This window comes from Conger conger, chromosome 8 (assembly GCF_963514075.1).
Source record: "Conger conger chromosome 8, fConCon1.1, whole genome shotgun sequence".
Classification (NCBI taxonomy): domain Eukaryota; kingdom Metazoa; phylum Chordata; class Actinopteri; order Anguilliformes; family Congridae; genus Conger; species Conger conger.
In genome coordinates this window covers 44,976,628-44,998,368 of record NC_083767.1, presented here as the reverse complement: position 1 = coordinate 44,998,368, position 21,741 = coordinate 44,976,628, and the positions used below count along the sequence as shown (strand labels likewise).

The following is a 21,741-nucleotide window of genomic DNA, read 5'->3' as shown; positions in this document are numbered from 1 at the left end:
CTGAAGAATTACCAAAATGGAAAGACCAAGACATTTTCTATTAAATGGAAGGTCATGCTTCTGTGCTACAAAAACATTAATTCAAATGACATATTGCACGTAAACAATTTTATCATACAGTCTGTTCCTCAGAGAATTTTTCACTTCAGACTCAATAGATGAAAGTGAAACACTGCAGCAAGCAGATTGCATTTTTACTTGAATTGCAATTATGTTTTGCTAATTTTTATATCAATAGTTTGCAACTGAAGCATTATAAAGATGCAAATTAGGGTTTGGGCTAATTATTTTTTTCTTAAGAAGATGTTTTTGCTGAGTGAGGCACTGCATATGTATCATTTCCAGAGAGATCTTTGAGAATATTCAGACCTACCCTGCATATTTTCCAGAGTAAACTTAATTGTCCCAAACTTAATTGCTTAATTCGCTTTGGTGTTCTTTTTCCACCTACTCTGACAGGTCTTACTAAAACTTTCAGAAAGCACTGCAGGAAAGGTCAGAGTTCAGGAGAGCGGTGGATAGATCCCACCAGGTATGGAATTATGAGCTGGGATTTCGGAACCCTCGGAAGAATGTCTAATTCTGTGGAACACGGTCTATGTGAGGCCATTCCAGCTCCCTTCTCTAAAGGCTAATTCTTGACATTTGAAAAAACTGAAATATGAATCTGCGATTCACGGTTTACCTATTTGCATGTGAAAATGTTCTTCACAGAGAGTGTGCCGTGCAGCGGTTCAGTCTTTTTGTCTCGGCTCTCGACTTAATTTCCCCTGTGCCTTCCCGACCGCGCTCCGCGGAGTGCGGCGTTGAAAGCGGAAAGGTGCACGGAGATAAAAGCCTTCTTCCTGAATGCAGGCTGATGAGAACGTGGCCTCGCGGCACACCCAATCACCTGGCTTGTTGTTGCGTGAGGCAGGGTTTCTACGGCGGCCGTCTGATTTCTGCATCGCTGCACCGGGGACGTCTCTCTCCGCTCTTCCCGACGATGCCGGATCACGGAACATGTCACCGCGGCAGGTTCGCGTCTTTCTTCCACGGCGCATTCCCGCTGTTACACGTCAACCTCTCGAGCAAGCGAAAGCGCGGCGAAAAAGTGCCGTGTCTCTCCTGACGGCGGAACGATGGCCTTGCGCTTCAGGGTCTCTGTGCAAGAGGCTTTCTGTACGACTGCCCGGCTTCAGATGAAAGCCTACTTGGATGAGGTTGGAGGGGTTGTTCTTGTATGTTAAATGTAAATAATCCATTGGAAGATGTAGTGGTACGGACCTGTTGTACATCATACGTCCAGGGGTGATCTCCCCTTTAGCCTCTCTGTTTAATGGAGTGCTACCCCCGTGAACTCTTTGTTCCCCTGTGGCATAACAGTGAAAAACCCAGCAGCACGCTTCCCACTTCCCCAAGGCACACTGGGTGTTGTAGTTCAATTTGGGATTGCAAATGGGGAACCTTCCTTGATGTTGACTTAGAATGTTTGTAGGTCAGGAGGACCATGCCGATGGCATCCATTCACTGGCAATTGAGTGCAAACAAGACAGTGGACTACCCATTTTTTCCCATGTGTTTCCTGTGTTTAGGGAGAAAAGGAAAATGCAAGTGATTGGGATTATTTTCTGGCTCATTTGCAGATGAGATTGGATTTTTAAAACATTATGATTTATTGTTTTGGCGTGGGCTTTACAGAAATGAAATGGAAGGATTTATTTCTGTGAATGTTATTGAATGTTTGACTGCTCCAATGCATCCGATTGGCGGTGCCCAGCTACAGTGCTTCAGGCCCGTGGCTCGATCATTGAACTAACTGATGTCGGTTGAGCCTGACTCAATTCTCCATCTTTCCAGCCTCATTATTGCCTATGAAGATTATCAAAAAAAGAGAATGCGGAAATGGACAGCAATTCAAAGTTGCTTTCTAAGTTTTCAGTGGTTGCAAATCTCATTAAGAGTTGCAGGGAGACGGCTTAATGTCCGTGGGTCGGGACCGGAGCGCGGTGATTGATTATGTGTGCCCACGAGTCCAGGCATTAAGCGGGACTCTCGACAGTAAGTCCGTCTCTAAATCAAGCGGGAGTCATGTGTGCGCTGATTACTCCCTGGTCAAGGTTGGGCCTCTCACACCATCTCCGGATGATATAAATATTCATACGCAGGGCCCACGCACTACAGCACGCTGTGGCCTTCCTGCCTAATCGCCCGCTTCAAGATCGCAAGAGGAAAACGGGCAGAGAAAAACACCTTTAAATTAAATCCAGCGCAAAGAAATGGATAAGTTTTTAGTCCATTGTTGTGATGGCCCCATTGGTTCGCATTGCTGAAGAGAATGGATTAGTCTTCTTTTCTTTTTTCGAGCACCTTTTAAGCTAAACCAGTAGTAAATGTGAGCCCCTCTCCCCTGAATCGGCTGCTCCTACAGTTTTGGATGTCGATGAGGGTTCAACCCTGCTCATTCTCTCCCAATTTCCCCCGCGTTCCTCCAGGAAAAACTAACCGGACCGATAATATGATGTGATCTTTTAACATTTGCACGGGGCACTTGAACGTGACGCCAGCTCTGCCTGTAAATGCGTTGCTCCATTATATCTGATGGCCTTCCTTCTCTTTAGAGATCTGTTTAAGGGAGAGAGGGGGGGTTTATGACCTGTGCTCTTCTTTAACTGAAACATCTGCTAATGAAGCTGCAGCAGAGCGTAGTGTGTTAGTGTGGACGTGTTGTGGACGCACGGCTTTTATAAGGCAGGTACCGCAGGCCGAGGGCCCACACACACTTGTCTCCGCGCTGTAAACCTTCCATACCGTTCGGTTTGTTTACAAGCCTGGATTTTCGGCCTGAGGCTAAAGCATCTGTGACCCTCTTGAACACACAGCCCTCCCCGGTAGAGATTCCAGTACGGGAGCAACTTGACCCTCACGCTGCCCTCGCCTTTGCCATAGGCCAGCGCTCCTATTCAGCTCGGGAAACACTTGGCCAATAACTCCCATCCTTTCAGCTCCGTCATTCTTGTGATTTTTTTTTTAATACAGGCTTTTATACCATACTCCGTTGCCGCGGCAATGCCGGCCATAACCACGAGACTATTGCAATATATTTTATGTATCTCTCAGCACAGGCACTCCTGGTTTTTCTATTTTTTAAAACTTGCTGTACCATCTTATTGAACAATCAACAAGTGAACGTAATATATAAAATCTAGCGAATTGCTGTCTGCAGTTGGTATGTGGATGTTCTTTGATATATACTTGTCTGGATTGGATATGACAGTTTTTTTTGTATGGGCTGGCTTTCGTACAGCCCTCAGTAATGTCGAAACGGGGAACCCGGTTGTACAGCCTGCCTTTATGCGAGTGCTTTGACATCAGTATTCGCTCTGCTTGTCTTGGTCTATCTCTGTCATCCATACCCAATTTTTTCTTCCTCTTATCTCATTCCTTTAGTTTTCTTTACTTCTCCCCGGCCTTTTCACTTCCTCTCCCTTTTTCTTTGCTTTACTGCAAAACTGAAAAACAAGTATTTTGGTCTTATATTGAGACTTACATCTTATTTAAAACAAGTCAAATATTGCCAATGCGTTAAGACGTTCACAAGTAAACGGTAACTTAAAACAAGCTCAGATTTTGTGCTTGAGAGAGAAAAGAAAAGATCTTAAGTTTTATTACAAAATGAAAAGACTTTTCCCCTTTCTCTCTTTCCATCCTTCTCCCTTTCACTTTATTTCTCCTTTATTCCTCCTGTTCTCCCCCTTGGTGAAACCTCCACGAATGAAAGATTCAGCCCTATGGGAGAGTACTGATGGCCCTGTGCGTCTCTCAGTCAGGGGACTGGTGGGGAGGGAAATGCGATTGGCTCCTTCTATGGCCAGGAGCCAAATGCACTGCCTGTTATGTAATATTTCTTATCACCCACTATCTTTAATTCTTTTCTTCTTTTTTTTCCTATTTCTATCAAGCGTCATTGTCGTGGAGACAATGCCTGGATTAGCGCTCCCAGCATTCTTTACCCAGCATGCCAAGTGATTAATGTGACGCTGGCCCTGTGGTGAAATGTACTATCAGAGCAGGGCATCGTCACGGTAACAAGCAGATATCCACAGCCTTGAGCCTCGAGCAGGGGTTAAATATGGCACTCTGTACCATGTCCTTACTTAAAGGGCTATTTTTCACCTGCAAGTTTTGCGTGAAATAGGCGGCCGGCGTTCGGATGGGGGAAGGTCGACGCCTGGTTGACCATGCACTGGAATGGGCAGACCTGCGCAGTGAACCTATTGCACTGAAAGATGATTAATACTGTGGAGGATGGATACCTCCATGCTGTGTGGTATACCCATTTAATAACGTGCTAGAACGGCATTTCCTCCAGGGACACGTTGCTGGTGGATCTCTTCGGAACGTGGGTGTCGGGGATAATCGTGCCGAATGCATTTTTCCTCCCATTCCCTTTCGCGCTTATCAGTTTTCCAGGTCGTCTTTCCCTGGGTAAGTGAAAGTCAAAATCACCATCGCACCTGAATGCACCTTTATATCACTCATCCCATTTAAATAATATTAAGAAGAGCGTTTTATATTCAGGGAGACTGGCTGGTTTTCCAGCCGGTACACGTGCAGCACCAGGGGAGGCTGCAGTGACCGAGGGTTATTTGCACACGTTAATTAATGTGTCAAATGATAATTCCCCTTCCTGAACCCTGCATTAATGGGAGCTTCTGAATAGTGAAATATTTCTTTGTTTGAGTTGGTTATCTTCCTCTGCTCTGGTTGAGCTTTGCTGTAATGTTTGAGGAAGGAGGCCCTTGCAGAAATGGGATGCGGTGATTAAAATGTGGTCACTGCCATCCTGAAGACTCCTGTTTTTACCTCCAAACTATGCGTGTTGAATCTCTGTTTGGAGTAACATGATGTGTTGCCTATGTTGTGACGGTAGCCTCAGGACCCTCGATAATAGGGTTGCAGTGATGTCAAAGCTTCATTTATATGTTCTGACCCCAGATGCAGCGGCAAATATTTTAAAGTCCGCTGAGCTGTCGATTCATGCTTTCTCCAAATAATGAAATCACACCTTTGGCACATCTTGTTGCCATGGCTCACACATTTGATATCATTTTAAAGCCCTTTAGCTTTTTCATGCTGTTACAGATATCAGCAATTGGAAACGTACATTCTTCGATCTAGTGTGGGAACAAAAATTGTGTGTAGGTCGAGGTAATAGGGATGCTGATATGCATTCCTAGTGCAAACCTCCTTCGATATTCCTGTGTGATTGGCTGTAGTCGAGCGGTGGGGCACTATACCTGCTTGTAATTCGCTCTCTCTAGATGCCACTGCTCACTGCAGTGGTGCAGCAGTGTCGCAAGGGAAATGTCATCACCACTTACACATCTCACTTCCAACATATGGATATTTTCCACCCAGCAACTGCCGTTAATTAGGTTTGTGTTATTAATGGCAGTGGGTAAATTGCCATGCAGCTCGAGATGCTAATGCCCATATGTTCAATGGAGATAGTAACGGCGTGGCTATGCGAGTTTCTTGGCATGAGGAAACGTATTCTTTGTTTTAGAAAGAATCAGAGAACCTGAAGATAGTGCTCCTCACTCCTGGTCCCCTAGAGCCGCAGGGTGTGCTGGCTTTTGTTGTTCTTCAGCACTTAAATTAGCAACGTTAATTTACCCGCCCCTCACCTGGTTTCTTGGGTCTGAATTGTTTGCTGATATCAAGGCAAAAACAAGCACAACCTGCGGTTCTTCAGGACCTGGAGTGGACATCACTGCCTTTTGATGTCCACAATCCAAATTCCAGATTAGCCTCCGCAAGTTGACCACAGTTCCTCAATGTCGCTGGGATGTTGGGGGTGCTTCAGAACGGCTGTATCCCTGATTGGAAGTGAGATTAGCAGAGACGGAAGGAGAGCCAGGCTTTGAGGACATTGATCCAGGAGGCAGGGAGCAGAACCGGGGGAAGTGGAATCCAATGAGGAGCGCGCGGGGAGAGGAAGGAAAGCTCATCCATCATCTGGGGCCAGTCATTGTCTCAGATACCGAGTGTGTCCGTTCCAATGAAGATAGTATTACTGTCCGATATCGGACAGGTCTGTCTTACCTGGATGAGGGTGGGAATGCCCAGGCCGGCCAGGGTCTTCTGAACTGTGTAAAGCCATTGAATTTCCTTAAAAATCCATAGCGGATCTATGCAGCTGGAATTCAGTTGCTATTTTTGGTTAAAATAATTGTGTGACTGCTTTTGCTAATTGCATTTAGATCAAGGGGGGGAGAGATGTTCAACTGTGGTGGGCAACATACTAAACCTATTAGCACAGGGAAAAATAGCCACGCAAGGGCATGTATGGACTCTGGGAAGAAATTGGCTTTTCTCTCGTTCTAAATCGGGTTTGTTTACCAGCATTCCTCAACATAAAGTCGATACAAAGAAATTTAATTGGGCTAGTGTGAGTGCAGCTCTGTGGGATGGTGTCATTTTCACAGGCTTCTGGGTAGAACTGCATTGCCACGCTAAAAAAAATACTCGGGCAGCTTCCCGCTGCACATGTTATGACATACATTTCAGATGCTTGTAGGCCTACAAGTAAAATATTTTGGCTTTTGTGTGATTTGGATTCAAAACATGTCTGCGACGATGACCTTTGGCATGTATGTATGCATTTGAGCAGGTGCAGTAGCGAGTCAACTGGTGAGGTCACAGTTTGACGTTTCAGACAACTCGTCAGCTAGCTTGTAGACTAATTTACGTTTACAGTTAGCGGAGTTGCTGCAGGTTTTTTTTCCCCCTCATTCCCCATGTAAAGCTTTCACTTTCCATAAATTTGTTGCTTGCAGTAAATTAAAGACAAGAAAAAACTTTCTTTGAGTGACAAGAGTTGACTGTGTTGAAAAAGCAACATGGCAGTTGACCTGCTATATGTCATGTCTGCTCTTTCCAATAACACAGACTGCTATTCAAACATGAATAGTGGGTTTGGGTAAACCAATTGCCTTGAACCCTTTGAGTTAGTGTGTTCAGGTTTTCACTGGTCTTTGAAGTTAAGCTTGTTCTTTTTGCATTTCAATGAGCAACACATATTTAGATTTTTCTAAAATCAAGGCTATACACTTAATTTAGTAAAAACTTGTTTTTCTCAGTAGACCATGTTGGAAAGGTCCTCTGGTGTGTCAGAGCACTGCCATGATATTTGGTCGACTGAGGGGGCTCTTGTACTTCCACCTGAATTATCCCGCTTTTTGTCCGCAATATAACTCACACTCACACTCCCTCTGTGCGTAATGTCACACAAACAGTGGGAGAAAATGAGCAGTGCTGTGTTTCCTGCTAAGAGCACGCCAGGGAGCACCTTTCAGAACATCAAAGAGACCGATAGCTCGAATCGATTTCTGCGAAATGTAATTGCTCGGTTTTCATGCAAAGCCTCACCTTGCTTCAAAATATTCCCTTTGCTGTACTCCATCCTCAGTGTGGGTACCATAAACAGTGTTTAACCTCTTCCTGCTGCAGGTGTGACCTTTGTGCTCCAGCATAATGAGTGCTGGGTATGAACATTAATGCTCCCATTAGGGCTTTTCAGGAACATTAGTTCCCTGAGGAAACATTTCTCCTTTCTCTCCGCTTAGTTAACGAGGAAGACCTACGGAGGAAGATCGCGGACGAGCTGCTTCAGGAGCTGGAGCAGGAGAGGAGCATCAGGGAGATGGAGATGCTCCAGCGGTGAGTGATCCAGTGCACAGAGTCACACCGCTCTGTCAGGCCCTAAGCTCTAAGGTTAGGTACAGTACAGTCTCACACACTCAGCCCTGGGTACAGCACAAAGTCACACCGCTCTGTCAGGCCCTAAGCTCTAAGGTTAGGTACAGGACAGTCTCACACGCTCAGGTGGTGTAGTACAGGGCTGTAGCCAACACCTGCAGACACTGCGGCCCCCAGGAACAGCAGTTGAGCAGCAGTTAGGCTCCTGTTGACTTGGATTTGTCCACAGTTGCTTTTGTTATCAATGTGCCGGTATATACACACAAACACACACACACTCCACCCGTGTGTGTGTGTGTGTGTGTGTGTGTGTGTGTGTGTGTGTGTGTGTGTGTGTGTGTGTGTGTGTGTGTGTGTGACAGTAACTACTCTTGAAGGGTGGCAGTTATTTAATTTGCCAGCTCCATTGTGCCGATGAGGTCATGATGGTCTGCCAGCCAGGATTAGACATTCCAGTTAAGTACGCTCCTCCGGAGAAGCAGTTGGATAGATGATGTCATGTCTTTTTATTGAGGAAAAACAAATGGCATATTTATGGAAGTATTTTGCTTAAATGTAATTTATCCCCCCAATACTTGTCTCCAGACCAGTAGTTTATGGTATCAAGGGTCCTGCAATCTGCATTTCACCTTCGGCAGTGAAACAAACAGACTGAAGGTCAAGGTAGGATGTTTTGGGATTTCATCCTTTGTGTAATCGTAGTGCAGTTGTGTAATATTGATAGAGTGCGAAAACGCTTTTCCGAATGGCTGAAGGCAGGACTGTTACCAGTACGAAGCAGAAATAACGGTGTGAATAACTGCCTTGTCTTGGGTGAAACTTTGATTTGTGGCAAGTCCTTGAGTGGGACTTCACTGAAAGCTTTCAGAACAGAAACCTTAACTCCTGATTGGCCCGGGGGAGATGGGAATGTGTTGGTCTCCATAGCAACTGATCTGAAAGTAGCCCTTTTTCATATGATTTTATGATGGGCAGATGCCATGGGACTGAAGTGAAATTGGTTTTGGTACACTATGGTGACATCAGAACCACATCACCTCCTCGATTTGCTTCCTCTGTGAAAATGCGAAAGCTGATGGAAAGATAAATGACATGTTCTCCAAGGTAAAGGGTCTTCTGACAGGACATGGCGCCCCCCTGTCAGCGTTTTAGAGTGTGACATTTCACAGTGTGAAGAGACATGGTTAGCACCTGTCTGCTCCTCTCTGTGGAGAAAGAGATGAAGAAAGATAAAGATGTTGCACGTGAAAGGAAAGGGAAAGAGACGTTCAGCCATTTTGTTCCAATGCTTCTGCTCTCACCATTTCACTCCACTGACCTTTTAATTGATTTATGAATCATTGAGAATAGTTTAAAAAAGTGTTCTAGAGATGTCTTTTATTACTGTAAGAATGCCCTTAATATTTACCCATAATCCCCAGTGGGTGTCAAAGGTGGTCGCCTCCTGGCATTTGTTCCCTTGTGAGAAGCTATAACCCCCCTGCATCATCAATGACAAGTCAACCTTCTGCTTCAACCTTGTAAATGTCTGGTGGCTCTTACATTGCACCATCTCTTTCTGTTTTTGACAGCAGTCATCTCTGACCATGCTAGTTTGAAGAATCCATGCCCAATATTCTACATGAAGCCTTTGTTTTGTCCAAATGTGAAGCGAATCAGATTTTCCACTAGTGTTTGAAAGAGGTTTTTTGCAATAACTGCAGTTTACCGTCTGGAACATCTGCGTGGAGACGTCGTTAGCACGTCGTTAGCCATTATCCATCTGCAGAGGAAGCTGTGGGAGTCGACCAGGAACGTTTGTTAGACTGCTGATGCCAGTGTCGACCAAGGAGCTCAGGAAGGACGTCTCACTTCTGTCGCGGTGGCCCTCAGCGGTCACCGTTTTGGCATTTTTGCAGAAGTTATGGCTGTGGGTAGTAATAGCAGAGCCGAGCCCTTATGCATGAGATGTTTCAATGTACAGATTCAGTGACACTTGCAGTGTTTGGCAGGTCTGATCATGATCTGGTAAATGTTTTTGTTGCACGTGGTGAAGAATATTGGATCTCGCTAGGAAAGGCCACAGGTCCAATCAATCCTTTCAATGCAGATCTACACGGGGCGTTAGAGGGAGAGAGGAATCGCCGCCTGGACTGTTGACTGTGAAACTGTTGTTGACAGTTATAGTTTCACATCTTTGTAAAAGGAAAGACTGCTGAGATGTTTACGCTGAACTCCTGTGGTGAAATCCTTGTGCGATTTGTTTGCAGTTTTGCCTTCTGTTTTACGTGTGCCAGGTTTCAGAGATGAAATGATTGCATATACTGACGTGGAGAGGGTCTTCATGTTTTGAAATGATGTAAAATGGTGACATTTTGCAGTAATTGCATGTTATTGCACAATGAGTGTTTTTGCATGCCAGAATGCCTCTTAGTAGAGGTTTGTATATTGTTATTTGTTGAATCCATTTAAGTTACCTAGTGGATCCCCAAGTGGATCCCCCCAAGTGGATCCCAAGCCACAGCTTGTTCTCAGTCCCGTTAACAGTTCTTCCACCATTCTTGTTCTGTTAAATATGAAATGCTGGATATTTCAGACATATTCAGCTGGGTATCATTAGACATTTTTCCTTACTTCTACCAAAATAGTATTTTCAACCTTTAAGTTAACATTTATGCCTTTCTCATTTTATATTTCTCCGGCTATTCGAAAAGTATTGTTGAGAAAATCTGCATATTTGCCCTCTCAGGCAAAATAAATGCCAGACTTCAACCTTTAACAACATACTGCCTTTTTTTGTTGTTTCATTACATAAGCTACCATTCTAGCATTAGCCCATTAAAATTAGTTTTACTTCCACCTAACCTATTGATTTTCTGTAATGGCCTCATCAGCATAAGCAGCGGGTTCCATTTTCTATAACCGTGACAACAAGTGAAATAGTGAAGACGAGGCTAATGCCACACACAGCAAATGAAAACAACATTGGGTGTTTTTTTCCGTACTTTTTCATCGCTGTATACTAGCCTAGGTCTGTTACATAGACGCCACTATGGGAACACTAAAGCTGACATTAATAAATAGCTTTATTTCTACAGCTATGCAAGAATCTTAATATCTAGCTCTAGTCTCCATATGAGGTTTATTCTTTTGAGGAAGAAGCCAGTCTTCCTTTTATTGATGGTTTTGGCTGTGCTCATTTTCAGTTTCGTTTATTCAACTAAGTGATGTGTAGTGACTGCTTATCATGTAAATCTCAAGCCTCATTTAGTGCATGTCCACCAGATTAAATTACGTGCTTGGTTAGTTTTATTCCTCGGTTTCTTAAAAGGAAAAAAAAAATCCACCATGTGAATGGTTGGGTCGATGAAGGCACCTCATCCAATTGCTGGCTCTGTTGCCTAGACATCTCCAGGTTGTCTGGGATATGCAGAATAATTAGCCCACCGTGATCCGGAGTCCATTGCATTGGGACAAAATTGGCTCCTTCCCCCCTGGGGTTGTAGGAGCTAATATTGCCCACAGTGCAGCAGTAAGAAACTGGGCTTCTACCTTCGAGGTTCAAATCCCAGCTGGGAATCTACTGCTTTATCCTGGAGCTACAGTGGGTACTAAACCTGTCCTGCTTCTGTGAAGTCTCTACCTGTATCGATGGAAAGCATGTGAAAACCGCAAGCCTAAGTCGCTCTGTATAAGAGTCTCCACCAAGAAAATAAATGAGCTGATGTAATGTAGTGGTCAGGCTGTTTGGGTTACTGCTGTATCGGCGCCCTCTAGCTGCTCAGCAGGCACCTGTCAGCAATACATCTTGTTGATGGGAGAGATGTGCCTGTGTCAGCCAATCAGTGCTAGTTCTCTTGCAGCATACGGTGTTGCTTGAAGGGTTGAATGTAGTAGCTACATTGCTGGTGAGCGAATCAGAGCCAGAGTGGTTTTGTTCTTGGAGGAGGAGAGCCGCTACATGAGAGCTATAAGCTTGTTTAAAAACAGCTCTAACAATGGGAAAAAGTGTTGTATGCAAAACCAAAACAGCTGCATGTTTTGGTTCGAGCTAGATTAGAGTTGAATCCCCTTCCACCTATCCCCGGAGTGTATTAAACATGTATTAAACTTCTCACAAATGCAATCCTGCTTTATGGAGGGCTTCATTGTGCATTCATTTCCTCTCTGGTTCTTTTGTGAAGGAGCCATCTCGTTGCCCGTGCAAATGAGGAATCAGGCTGCCATTGTGTGTGCATAACAGGTGCAACCCCCTCTAGTGGACCTTGAGTAGCTCTCTGCGGCTCCACTGAAAGGGAATGAATTCAGATTGCTCACTTTCTGTGCTCCGCAAAGAGTGAAAGGCCTAGAAGTGGATCCTTCCGTTTTCAAGTATGTTGTGATACAGTAGTGCATTTTTGACTACTGACTTTTGTTCTTTCTACTAATTGAACAAAAATAAAGAGTAAGGCTGGGCATTTTGTGGCAAACTTTTCTTTGACGTCATGTTCCTGACGCTGACCTGTGTGTGAAACTGGCAGGGTGTGCTCAGAAGTCTTTCAGATGGGACTCTTCGGTTGGGCGCCCTGCTAAAACAGGGGGCCTCGGTGTGGTTGTATGGACCATCGTCAGTGATGTAATTGCGATCGTGCCATCGGAGGCTGCTGGGAAATCCCTTGTACCTGGCCCTTCTGCGGTTCAGGGAAGGGAGGGTTTAGGTTGGCAAGACGCCAACTTAATCCAACATTGTGATAACATCTGATGTTATCTGTGTCTCTCGCTTGCTGAATTGCTCACTTACTCTCACTTTCGCTCGCTCCATTGTCCTTGCTTGCTCTCTCAATAAGTGTGTGTGTGTGTGTGTGTGTGTGTGTGTGTGTGTGTGTGTGTGTGTGTGTGTGTGTGTGGGTTTTTTTTTTTTTTGCATTAAAGCATTCACTGCCTTATGAAATGGCAAAGTAATGGTAGCTTCTGAAATGAAAAGGCTTTTTTTTTAGTATCCCTCGGACTTGGCTAATTTAGCTGGCTGTATTAATGAGGCATTTAGGTGCATTTTGGATGAAGCATGGAAACGACCAACATTTTAGTGTAAAATTCCTTTAAACCGCCTGTTGAGATAAATTAAATATATAATAAATATATGTCGCTGTTTTCCCAGATGCTTATATCACACAGGATCTGAGTGAACATATCGACATCAATGTACAAAAAAATAAAAAAGGCCAGTCGTGCTATTTTCTTTTTGAAAAGCAATGTTTATCAATGAGTATTGATTTCAATAAAATTTACACAGCCCTGCGTAAGCTGAATGAACTCGCCTGCAGCCCGCCTTCATAACCTCTTGTCCTTTTTGCGTACGTTAATTAACAGCGGCGTTAAAGACAAAGCTGTGGTTCCACAACTGAAGGAATTTAACCGATATTGATGACCTAATATTAACGGCCGAGGGGAACTCGCACATCGAAGAGACCACGTCAGCAGTCGCCCTAATATGTGTTCCAATGAGACCGGAGCGAGAGTGATGCCGTTCGCCTTTGGCTCTGAACTTCACCGCAGAACACACTTGTTTGTGTTGAGCGTGCTGCTCCGGTGCTTGCATTCTGTCCGTGAAATGCAGTGCGTAAAGACTTTTTAGCGCATAAAACAGTGCTGTATTGAGCTCTGCATTATTAAACCCTCAGATATGGTATATGCGGCACCGTTAAATTGTCATTGTTAAATCAACCCTTACAGATAGCGTTTGGTGCCACTCACCCGAATGGGATGAAATGCTCTCTGTGAGAGTTGATCCAACACTGAACATACTGTTTGTGCTGCTTTCAGAAATGATTAAGCTGGATTTAATGATGAACTATGGCATATCATTTTTATACCAAGCTACTAATTACGCAGTATCAACCCGTATCTACAGCCCTATGGAAATGAGAAATTAGAAATGTGAGGCAAGTGTACGTATGTGGTGTAGGCGTTAAAGGTACTCGTGGTCTTTAATGTCCTCGCTTGCTAAATTTGTCCCACAGAAGCTAAGTCACGATGCCTTCCGGAGCTCCTCTCACTGTGGTCTGATCTTCCAGAACTGGTGCTTAATTAGCCTCCCGTGGGTGTTAGCCGCCGCTGAGATGCTAACGCACCGGTCCTGGCGCCATTTTTACGTCCTCTGAACGTCCCTGAAACTTCAGTGGCCTGTTACAGGCCACTGCCAACGATCGCGGCTAAGGGTGAACCGCTCATTCAGAGGGCAGTGCACGCGGGCTGTTGGGTGGACACTGGGATCCAGAGGGGGGACCAAGTTTTGGTTATGAGTGACCGACAGGGCTCTGGCTCTTAACGGTCTGGTCTTTTGACTGGAGTGAGCCGTTAAGTGTAAGCCGGTCGAGTCCTTCCGTGCCCGCTTTGGGCTGCCTCGCCCGAGCTCCAGGTAGAGAGAGGCCCTGGTGATAGCCTAGCACTGCTAAAAAAAGGCTGGAAATTATAATCTCTCTCTTTCTTCGACTCCCTCTCCAAACTTGCCTCTTAATAATTCCTCCCGTCTGCGTCACACTGACCTGGCGAAACCGTTTTTGATGAAGAACTCATTTTGCGCCCGCTTTGAGGAACGCGCCGCCTGCTTTCTATGGAGTCGTCGACGGGCACAGTGGCGGGCGACTTGGCCCATGGTCTCCTTGGCAACGTCATGGAGAGGCAGTGGGAGCTTTATTGACCACGATGTCGCGCTTGGGCGGACTCAATCAATATTTCCCTTAATGCTGTCTTCCACTTAGTCCTCTGCTTTCTTTTATTGTAATCCGTTTTAAACCGCTTTTGTAAGAGCGTATTTTTTTTGTATGTGCGTTTTGATGTTTTTTTTGTGTGCCCAATTCTTTGGTGACTCACAAAAGTACTTAAGTAACTGTGTGTGATGTGTCCTTCTGGCAAAGACCTGGTATGTAGGCTATTGATGTATTTGAAGAGGAGTTAAAGGCCATAAGTGACCTTCTCCGCCAACTGTAACGGCATTTTAACAAATGAATTAATTGGAGTCATCCGCCTGTATTGGAGTAAGGTTAAGGGTGTGTTTGAGGGTCACCAAGAACCCATTCTCCGAGCTGCTGTTTAAGGCGTTGTGGCAATTGGAAATCTTCCGACCACATTTTTCATCCTTAAGCGGTTATGTCTTAATCATGTGGGGGGCGACATGGCTCAGGAAGTAAGAACAGTCGTCTGGCAGTCGGAGGGTTGCCGGTTCGATTCCCCCGCCCGGGCTGTATTGAAGTGTCCCTGAGCAAGACACCCAACCCCCAAATGCTCCTGATGAGCTGGTCGGCACCTTGCATGGCAGCCAATCGCCATCGGTGTGTGAGTGTGTGGGTGAATGAATGGGTGAATGAGGAGCATCAATTGTACAGCGCTTTGGATAAAGGCCTGCCATTTAATCATGTAGTCGTCTTGCCTCCCCCCTCCCCTTCACATTGTGGAGAAAAGAGGTTCACAGCCAACCTTAATGGAAATAACTGAAGAAAAGTAAATAGCAACTCTTTCTGTTGTTACAATTTAGCATCAAGTGGTTTTGAATTGCTTTGAGATTTAATGGCTCCCAGTGCGTCTCGGAGAAATTCATGGGGATTGAAACTTGGGAGCCACTTATTTTCCACTGCTGCTGTGTGTGGCGTGTTCAGGGAGGGACTGAAGAGTGGGTTTTGCACATTTGTCTCGAGAACGGCAGGTACCTGATTTACCTGGGCTTCACCTGCTCCGGGGAGGAGGGGGGGGGGGGGTCTGGCTGGCTGTGTGCCGGGATGGAGGGATAGTCTCTCTCCCTCTCCTTTTCACTCCATGTCCTCCCTCTCTCCCCGTTTGTGCTGCTCTGTGATGAAGGTTGCAGCCTGCCGCTCGTGGTGTAGCGTAGCGTAGCTTCCCCAGGACTGTGTGGCTCTGCAGACAGACCGTAATGGACGGCATCAGTCTCCAGCGCACAGAGGCGTCGGGGCGGGAGGGCCAGCTGCTCTCCCGCTCCACGGCCGTCGGAGGGAGTCTTCCGCAGCCCCCCCGATATATTTACACTCCCCCTGATCGGTTATATATCCCGTCCTGCATCGGTGTCCCCCGTCCTCCTCATAACCTGTGCTGCCGAATACGCCACCTCTTATCTGACTGCCAGCTCTCACCTCCCTGCACAATTATACTCTATACGTGTTGTGCTCAACGCAGTCATACGCAGTTACACACTTGTATAGCTATTTGGTTATAGTACGCTCAGCGCAGTTGTCCAACACGGATGTAGTTGTACTGTATTTACAGCCCACATGCACAGTTGTATTGCAGTGCTCTCCACAGGAATTACAGGACCCCTGCATGGTTTTAGCGTACCGTGGGTAGTTTTGTGCAGCACACGGGGGTGTGCAGGGGGGTCCGGGGGGGGGGGGGTCCAGCCGCAGAGCAGCGCTGGGCAGGCGTTGGCGGGAGCAGCGGGGCTCATTGGTAGGCAGCGGCTGTAGGGAGCAGATTTGCTGAAGACTCCTCTGTGAGGCGGCGGCGCGGAACGGGCCGGTGGAGAGGGGAATTAAAGCTCCGCGCCGCCCCGCCCCGTCAGCAGAAAGAGGCGCTAAGCTCTCCGGGAGAAGAAAGGAGCCCGCAGCGCTTCCAGCGGATTACACTTTCGGGAGGCGGGGGGGGGGGAGAAAGCGGCCCTTCAGGTCGCCCTTTCCTTCTCCACTCCTGTCTCCGGAAAGCCGGAAAGCATGACCGTACCTTTTTCCACCCGCTACCTCGCCGCGTGTGTGTTTGCGTGTGCGCGCGTCCGTCCGGACCGATGTTACCTGTGATGCGTGACTAACCCGGTCTCTCGCACGCGCTCTGTTACCGAGCGCGGCCGGGGCTGTGACGGACGGCAGGTCGTCTGTCTCGTTAACTGATGTCCATCTCCCCAGACCCCCACTCCAGACCCCCACGCGCCTTCCCAGAACTCACTGGCGTTTCAGCTGTCGGGCTCCTCGTTCGTTACTTGGGTGGCACGACAAGTAGGGACTTTGCAGCTACTTCAGATCGATGCTCACACAGATTACCCAGAGTGGTATGGGTTTTTTTCAATGAAAACCATTCTTCTACCAGACTTTCTGTCCAGGTGTCTGTTTGTGTCCGCAGCCCGTAGCCTTAGCGAGCCACTGCTTGCAGAAGCCGAGTAAAAATGCCGATGGCTTTGACCTTCTCGCCGTTCTGCGATTTCAAAAATGTATTAATTAATTTTTTCGACGGCCTTCGAGTGAATAAATTCTTTATTTTCACTCATTCCAAAGGCCCTGATTTGTGTTTTTGTTCACTTGATTATCCCTCCGTCGCTGATGTTATGCGTGTTTGCCGGACGGACGGGGGGGTGTGAGAGGAGAGGAAGGGGACTCGGTCAGTAAATTGCGGGAGGGGGGGGGGTTTGCGTACTCTCGCTCGGCTGACCCAAAGCCACTGCGGGGGAACGCGGAGAGCAATTTGCGGCGTTCGCGTTGATTGTGTCACGGTGTAATTAGAATATGCAGATGGGCCCTGGAACCGGGGCGGATTGGCGGGAGGACGGCGCGCGTGGCGGTCGCGTGGCGGGTAAGGAGCCGCTCCTGCCCCAGCGTTTCGCCCGCGTCGCGCCGCGATGCTGCCGATGTTTATGTGGTCCTGAGGCGCGCTCCACACTGGAGATAATTTCACAGCTGAGGGGTTCGGCCATGTTCCCTATCCGGAGGACCTCCTCCTCCTGTCTTCTTCTCTCTTCTCCACTTTAGAGTCATTGTCAGAACGTTCTGCTTAATGCTGGGAAACGGATCTACAGATTGGGAAGATTATTATTATTATTTTTTTTCTTTTCATAGAGACGTTACACTACGCGTTGGCTTAATTTTCTAAAGCCGCACACTTTCAGACGCATTCAGAGATGCGGATGAGTTTTTTTATATTTTATTTTTTTAATATAATTATGAATAATTATGTTAACAGCCTCGCCCGTTAAATATTCATCCCCAGCACATTCAGGTCCATGATTCGGCCATTAATACTGCATGCTGCCTGTTTTAGCTGCTTTGTTTGGGACGGTCGCCCGGAGTCTCTCCGCGGCGAGTTCTCCGCCCGGCTTGCACCCGGCGACAGGCGAGCGATGCGATTCGCTGACTGAGGTCACGGGGTCGCGTGCCTCAGCTTGCAGCGCAACCGTTTTGTAAATAGTGCTCTCCCAGACCAAACAGCCTCCAAACAACATGGACTGACACATGCCGGTGTGACTGCATTGTGGCTCGCTGATTGTTCCTTACTGGTGCAAGGTCACTTTGCTGCACTGGCTATTTATTTGACATCCTTTTGTAGGGGGGAAAAAAAATAAAAATAAAATCCAATTTCCTTTTTCGTTTTGGAATTTCTTGGTTCTGTACGTGCCATTATGACATTCAAGGATACTTGCACATGCTCTGTGCAGTTTATTGCAGTAGCTATGCTGATGGCTATGAATATAGGTTCATGTCCTGTATTGGAGGTAAAAACTTTCAGAAAAACAAGATGCAAAAAATTTCATAAAAACCCACTGCACTCCATAAGTGAGAAAAGACTTGGATAGGGAAGGGGTATGAAAGCATGTCTTTATTGCCTCTTCAGCCAAGTATCTGTATTTCAAACCTGGCAACTTCCCGACTCACGTGATTACCACCAGAGTCCATATGATACACATTGCAGTAGAGCTATAAACTTAATGAACCCTTATCACATCCTTTCTTGAAAGTGTGTGTGTGTGCGCGTGCATGTGCTTGTATCTGTGAACATGTGCTTGTGAGAGCATGTATATCAATGTTACACATTGGCTGTCAGTTATTAGTTCTGACATAAGCAAGCGCTTGAGCGCTCCATTTGTCTCTGTGTATCTGGTGAGATGATCGTCTGGCGTAGACATCGCACACACACACACACGGCATAACTGTACTTCAGAAGAGATGACTTCCCCTAAATGAGGCGGGCTGTTGGGCCGCGTTGATTACTCCGCTGTTTAAAATGCATTAAGCGGGCCCGGCCTGTGTTTGCGCCTCTCATTGCGGGATCTGGACGCGGGAGCGAATTTGTCCCCAAATCAGCAGCTTTTTTGGCGGAGCGGAAAATGTCAGCGTAATTATAAGGCGAGCGACGACAGCAAGGCATGATGAATTATACAGCGGCCGCACGGAGGTGAATTATTCATCCCCTTAATTTAACACGCGACGTTCGCTCCCAGAGACCCGTCCCGGACTGGGAGGCACACAGCGGCGCGTCCCGAAATCATCACCCCCCCCACCTGTCTGTCTCCCGAACAGTGGGCCGACGCGTTGGCACGTGTGACCCAAACTTCTCACCCTCTAGTTCTGTGTTTGGAGGGGGGAGGGTGTGGGTGGTATAATTGCTGCTTAAAGTGTAGTTTTTATGATGAAAACCCGGGCTTTGGACATCGCAGTCTGAGTTATCCTCTGGCTTTACCCCAGGAATCAAGGTGCTTGGATGAAGGAAAGCGTGTTGCTAAGCAACTGTGAAATCCCTGTGATAGAATGATCCAGCAGCCCTAAACCCTGTTGAACACTTTGTTTTGATCTGAAAAAATTAAAATAAATTAAAAATCACAGCTTAGTATGAGATTATGCTGCCCATGCCCAAATATTCCAGTACACATACATTTACATGTTTGTTTTCCTAATATCACATTTGAAAGTCGTATTATTCCAGTTAACGGCCAAAATTCTGACGGTTCCAAACCTAAATCTCATTTCCTTTTTAAATGACTTTTGTATCTACTCAAATTTGGCTAATAGGTAGTGCCGTCATTTTAAAATGTCACCAGTTAATTTAGTGCCTGCAAGCCCCCCCAACACCCCCCCCCCCCCCCCCCCCCATGTCTGTCAGTGTCTTAAGCCTTGAAGAGAAAGCCGAAGCAGAGTGTATGTGTGTGCGTGTGTTTGTGCGCTCGTGTGTCGTGTGTCGTGTGTGCGCGCACACATGCACGCATGTATATCTGTATGGGTTTTCAGGCTATATGAGGAGACTGCCCAGTGCTACTGCTGTTTCTTATGCTGGGTGTCGGAGCACACCGCCAAGGTTGAATCCAGTCTGTGTGCCTGTTTGCTGTGGGGTACTCAGCCTGGTGTATACCCTACCTGTGTCTGTCTGTCTGTCTGTAGGCTGGATGAAGTGAAGGCCCAGGTGCAGGTGTAAACCCTACCCCTGTGTCTGTCTGTCTCTGTCTGTCTGTCCGTGGGCTGGATGAGGAGAAGGTTAAACCCTACCCCTGTGTCTGTCTGTCTGTCCGTAGGCTGGATGAGGAGAAGGCCCAGGTGACGGCCCGGGCTGAAATGCGTATCCAGGACGAGGTGGGGCGGATCCTGAACGTGGAGCGGGCGACCAGCCAGGAGTCCATCAAGCGGGCGGTGCTGAAGGAGCGAATCACAGCCGAGGACGAGCGTCTGCGCGCCCAGCTCTACGTAAGCCCCGCCCCCACCCGGCAACAGGCGCAGAGACCGTTAGGAAGCCGCACTTCCTGTGGCACCATCGCCCGGCCCCGCCCCGGCAACGCCCCGGCAATGCCCCGGCAACGGTCTCCCGTAATCAGCCATGTGTGCACATAGTGAACTTTGAAACGGGGAATAATTTACATGTCGGTTGTTTAATCTGATTGGCTATCGCAGCATGTTCTCCGGGGGTTCTGCCTCACGTCGGCAACTGTCCCAGACGTGCCTTCCGGGCGCTTAAACTTTGGGAGTGGTGTGGTTTCCCCCTCATGACCAACAGCTCTCACAGGTTTTCCCCCGTGTCTCCTGACACTGAGCCTGCTTCAGGAATACTTGTGTTTTTCCTGGAAGGTCATACACTCAAACATACTATGAACTGAATTGGTTTACCTGTATGCTCCTTTATCATTTTTGCATTTCTCAGTTTGGGAAGAGAATATGCATTTTGAAAGTTACACCTAAAATTGGTGTGTTACAACTGGTGTGGGCATGTTAAACCAGTTCAAAGATTTGTTAATATTTATTTGCAGTTCAGGCATATTTGCTTGGTGAGCTACACAGTGCTCCATCGATCAATCAATCAGTGGTAAGGGGTAAGTAATGTACTCTAATAGTCATATTCGAGAGCTGGCACCTTTCCAAAGTTTGGCACATTTACTTTAAAATCTTTTGTTAATTTAATTAATTCAGTAGTAATGGTGCATTAACGTGAAAAAACATGTACGTGTTTGTACCCTGAAGTTGTTAACTTCACTTTGAGGTTGAACAAAACTGTGCAATGTGACCAGGGGTGTGCAATCATTTGCATACCACTGTTTCCACCTATCTCACATTTGACTGTAAATGTAGAACAGTGAATCTCTAATATGAGTGAATGAGTCTGACAGACCCCTCTGCTGACCTGTTTACACCAGTGAAGTCTTGACTCTTCTTCGCACAGTCTGAGCAGATTACAGAGCGGCAGGATCTTTGTTGCATGGCTGCTTTCAGGAGATTTCCCAGCAATTACTCCGTTCCTCATGAATATGCAGGGCTTCTCATCACGTTCTGACCTTCTCCACTGCAGAATGCCTGTAGCACAATGAGTTTGGATCTTTCTATCTGCCATTGTGCCCGTTTCTCTGCTCCAAATCTTAATTACGGCCTTCCCCAACAATGGCTTTCAGCTGCCACCGTTTCTACACGTGAGCGTTTTTTGTGCTTTAAGATGCTTTTTATACCTAGGGTGAGGGTTATCTGAGTAGGGGGGAAGGGGGGGTGGTTGGAATGAAAGCCAAGCTGTTTATTGCAAAGCAATTTAAAGTTTTATATTGTGTGTGCGCGTGTGCGCGTGCGTGCGTGCATGCGTGCATTCTGTATGCGTTTGTCAGTATTTCAGCTTCACAGTCAGTTATTAGTTCTTATGTAATAACCGAGGGTTTGAATGCTGTATTGCCTCTGTGACCCCATCTTGTGAGATTATTGAGAATATTGTATGGCATAGAAATCACATAAACATTCACCACGGCTTAACTGTACTTCAGAAGCAATTGGACCCCTGTTGATTACTCAAGGTTTCTGCAACAACGGC

At 46.6% G+C, this 21,741-nt stretch overlaps 1 protein-coding gene across 5 annotated transcripts in view; it reads left to right on the top strand.

Moving 5' to 3' along the window:
• Positions 1 to 21,741, top strand: part of chchd3a (coiled-coil-helix-coiled-coil-helix domain containing 3a) — a 71,602-nt gene that overhangs the window by 8,813 nt on the left and 41,048 nt on the right. For all 5 annotated transcript variants that reach the window (XM_061252654.1, XM_061252653.1, XM_061252652.1 and 2 more), the window contains exons 3-4: positions 7,611 to 7,704; positions 19,976 to 20,144. In XM_061252654.1, the coding sequence (XP_061108638.1) occupies positions 7,611 to 7,704; positions 19,976 to 20,144 (263 nt within the window). The remainder of the gene's footprint in view (positions 1 to 7,610; positions 7,705 to 19,975; positions 20,145 to 21,741) is intronic.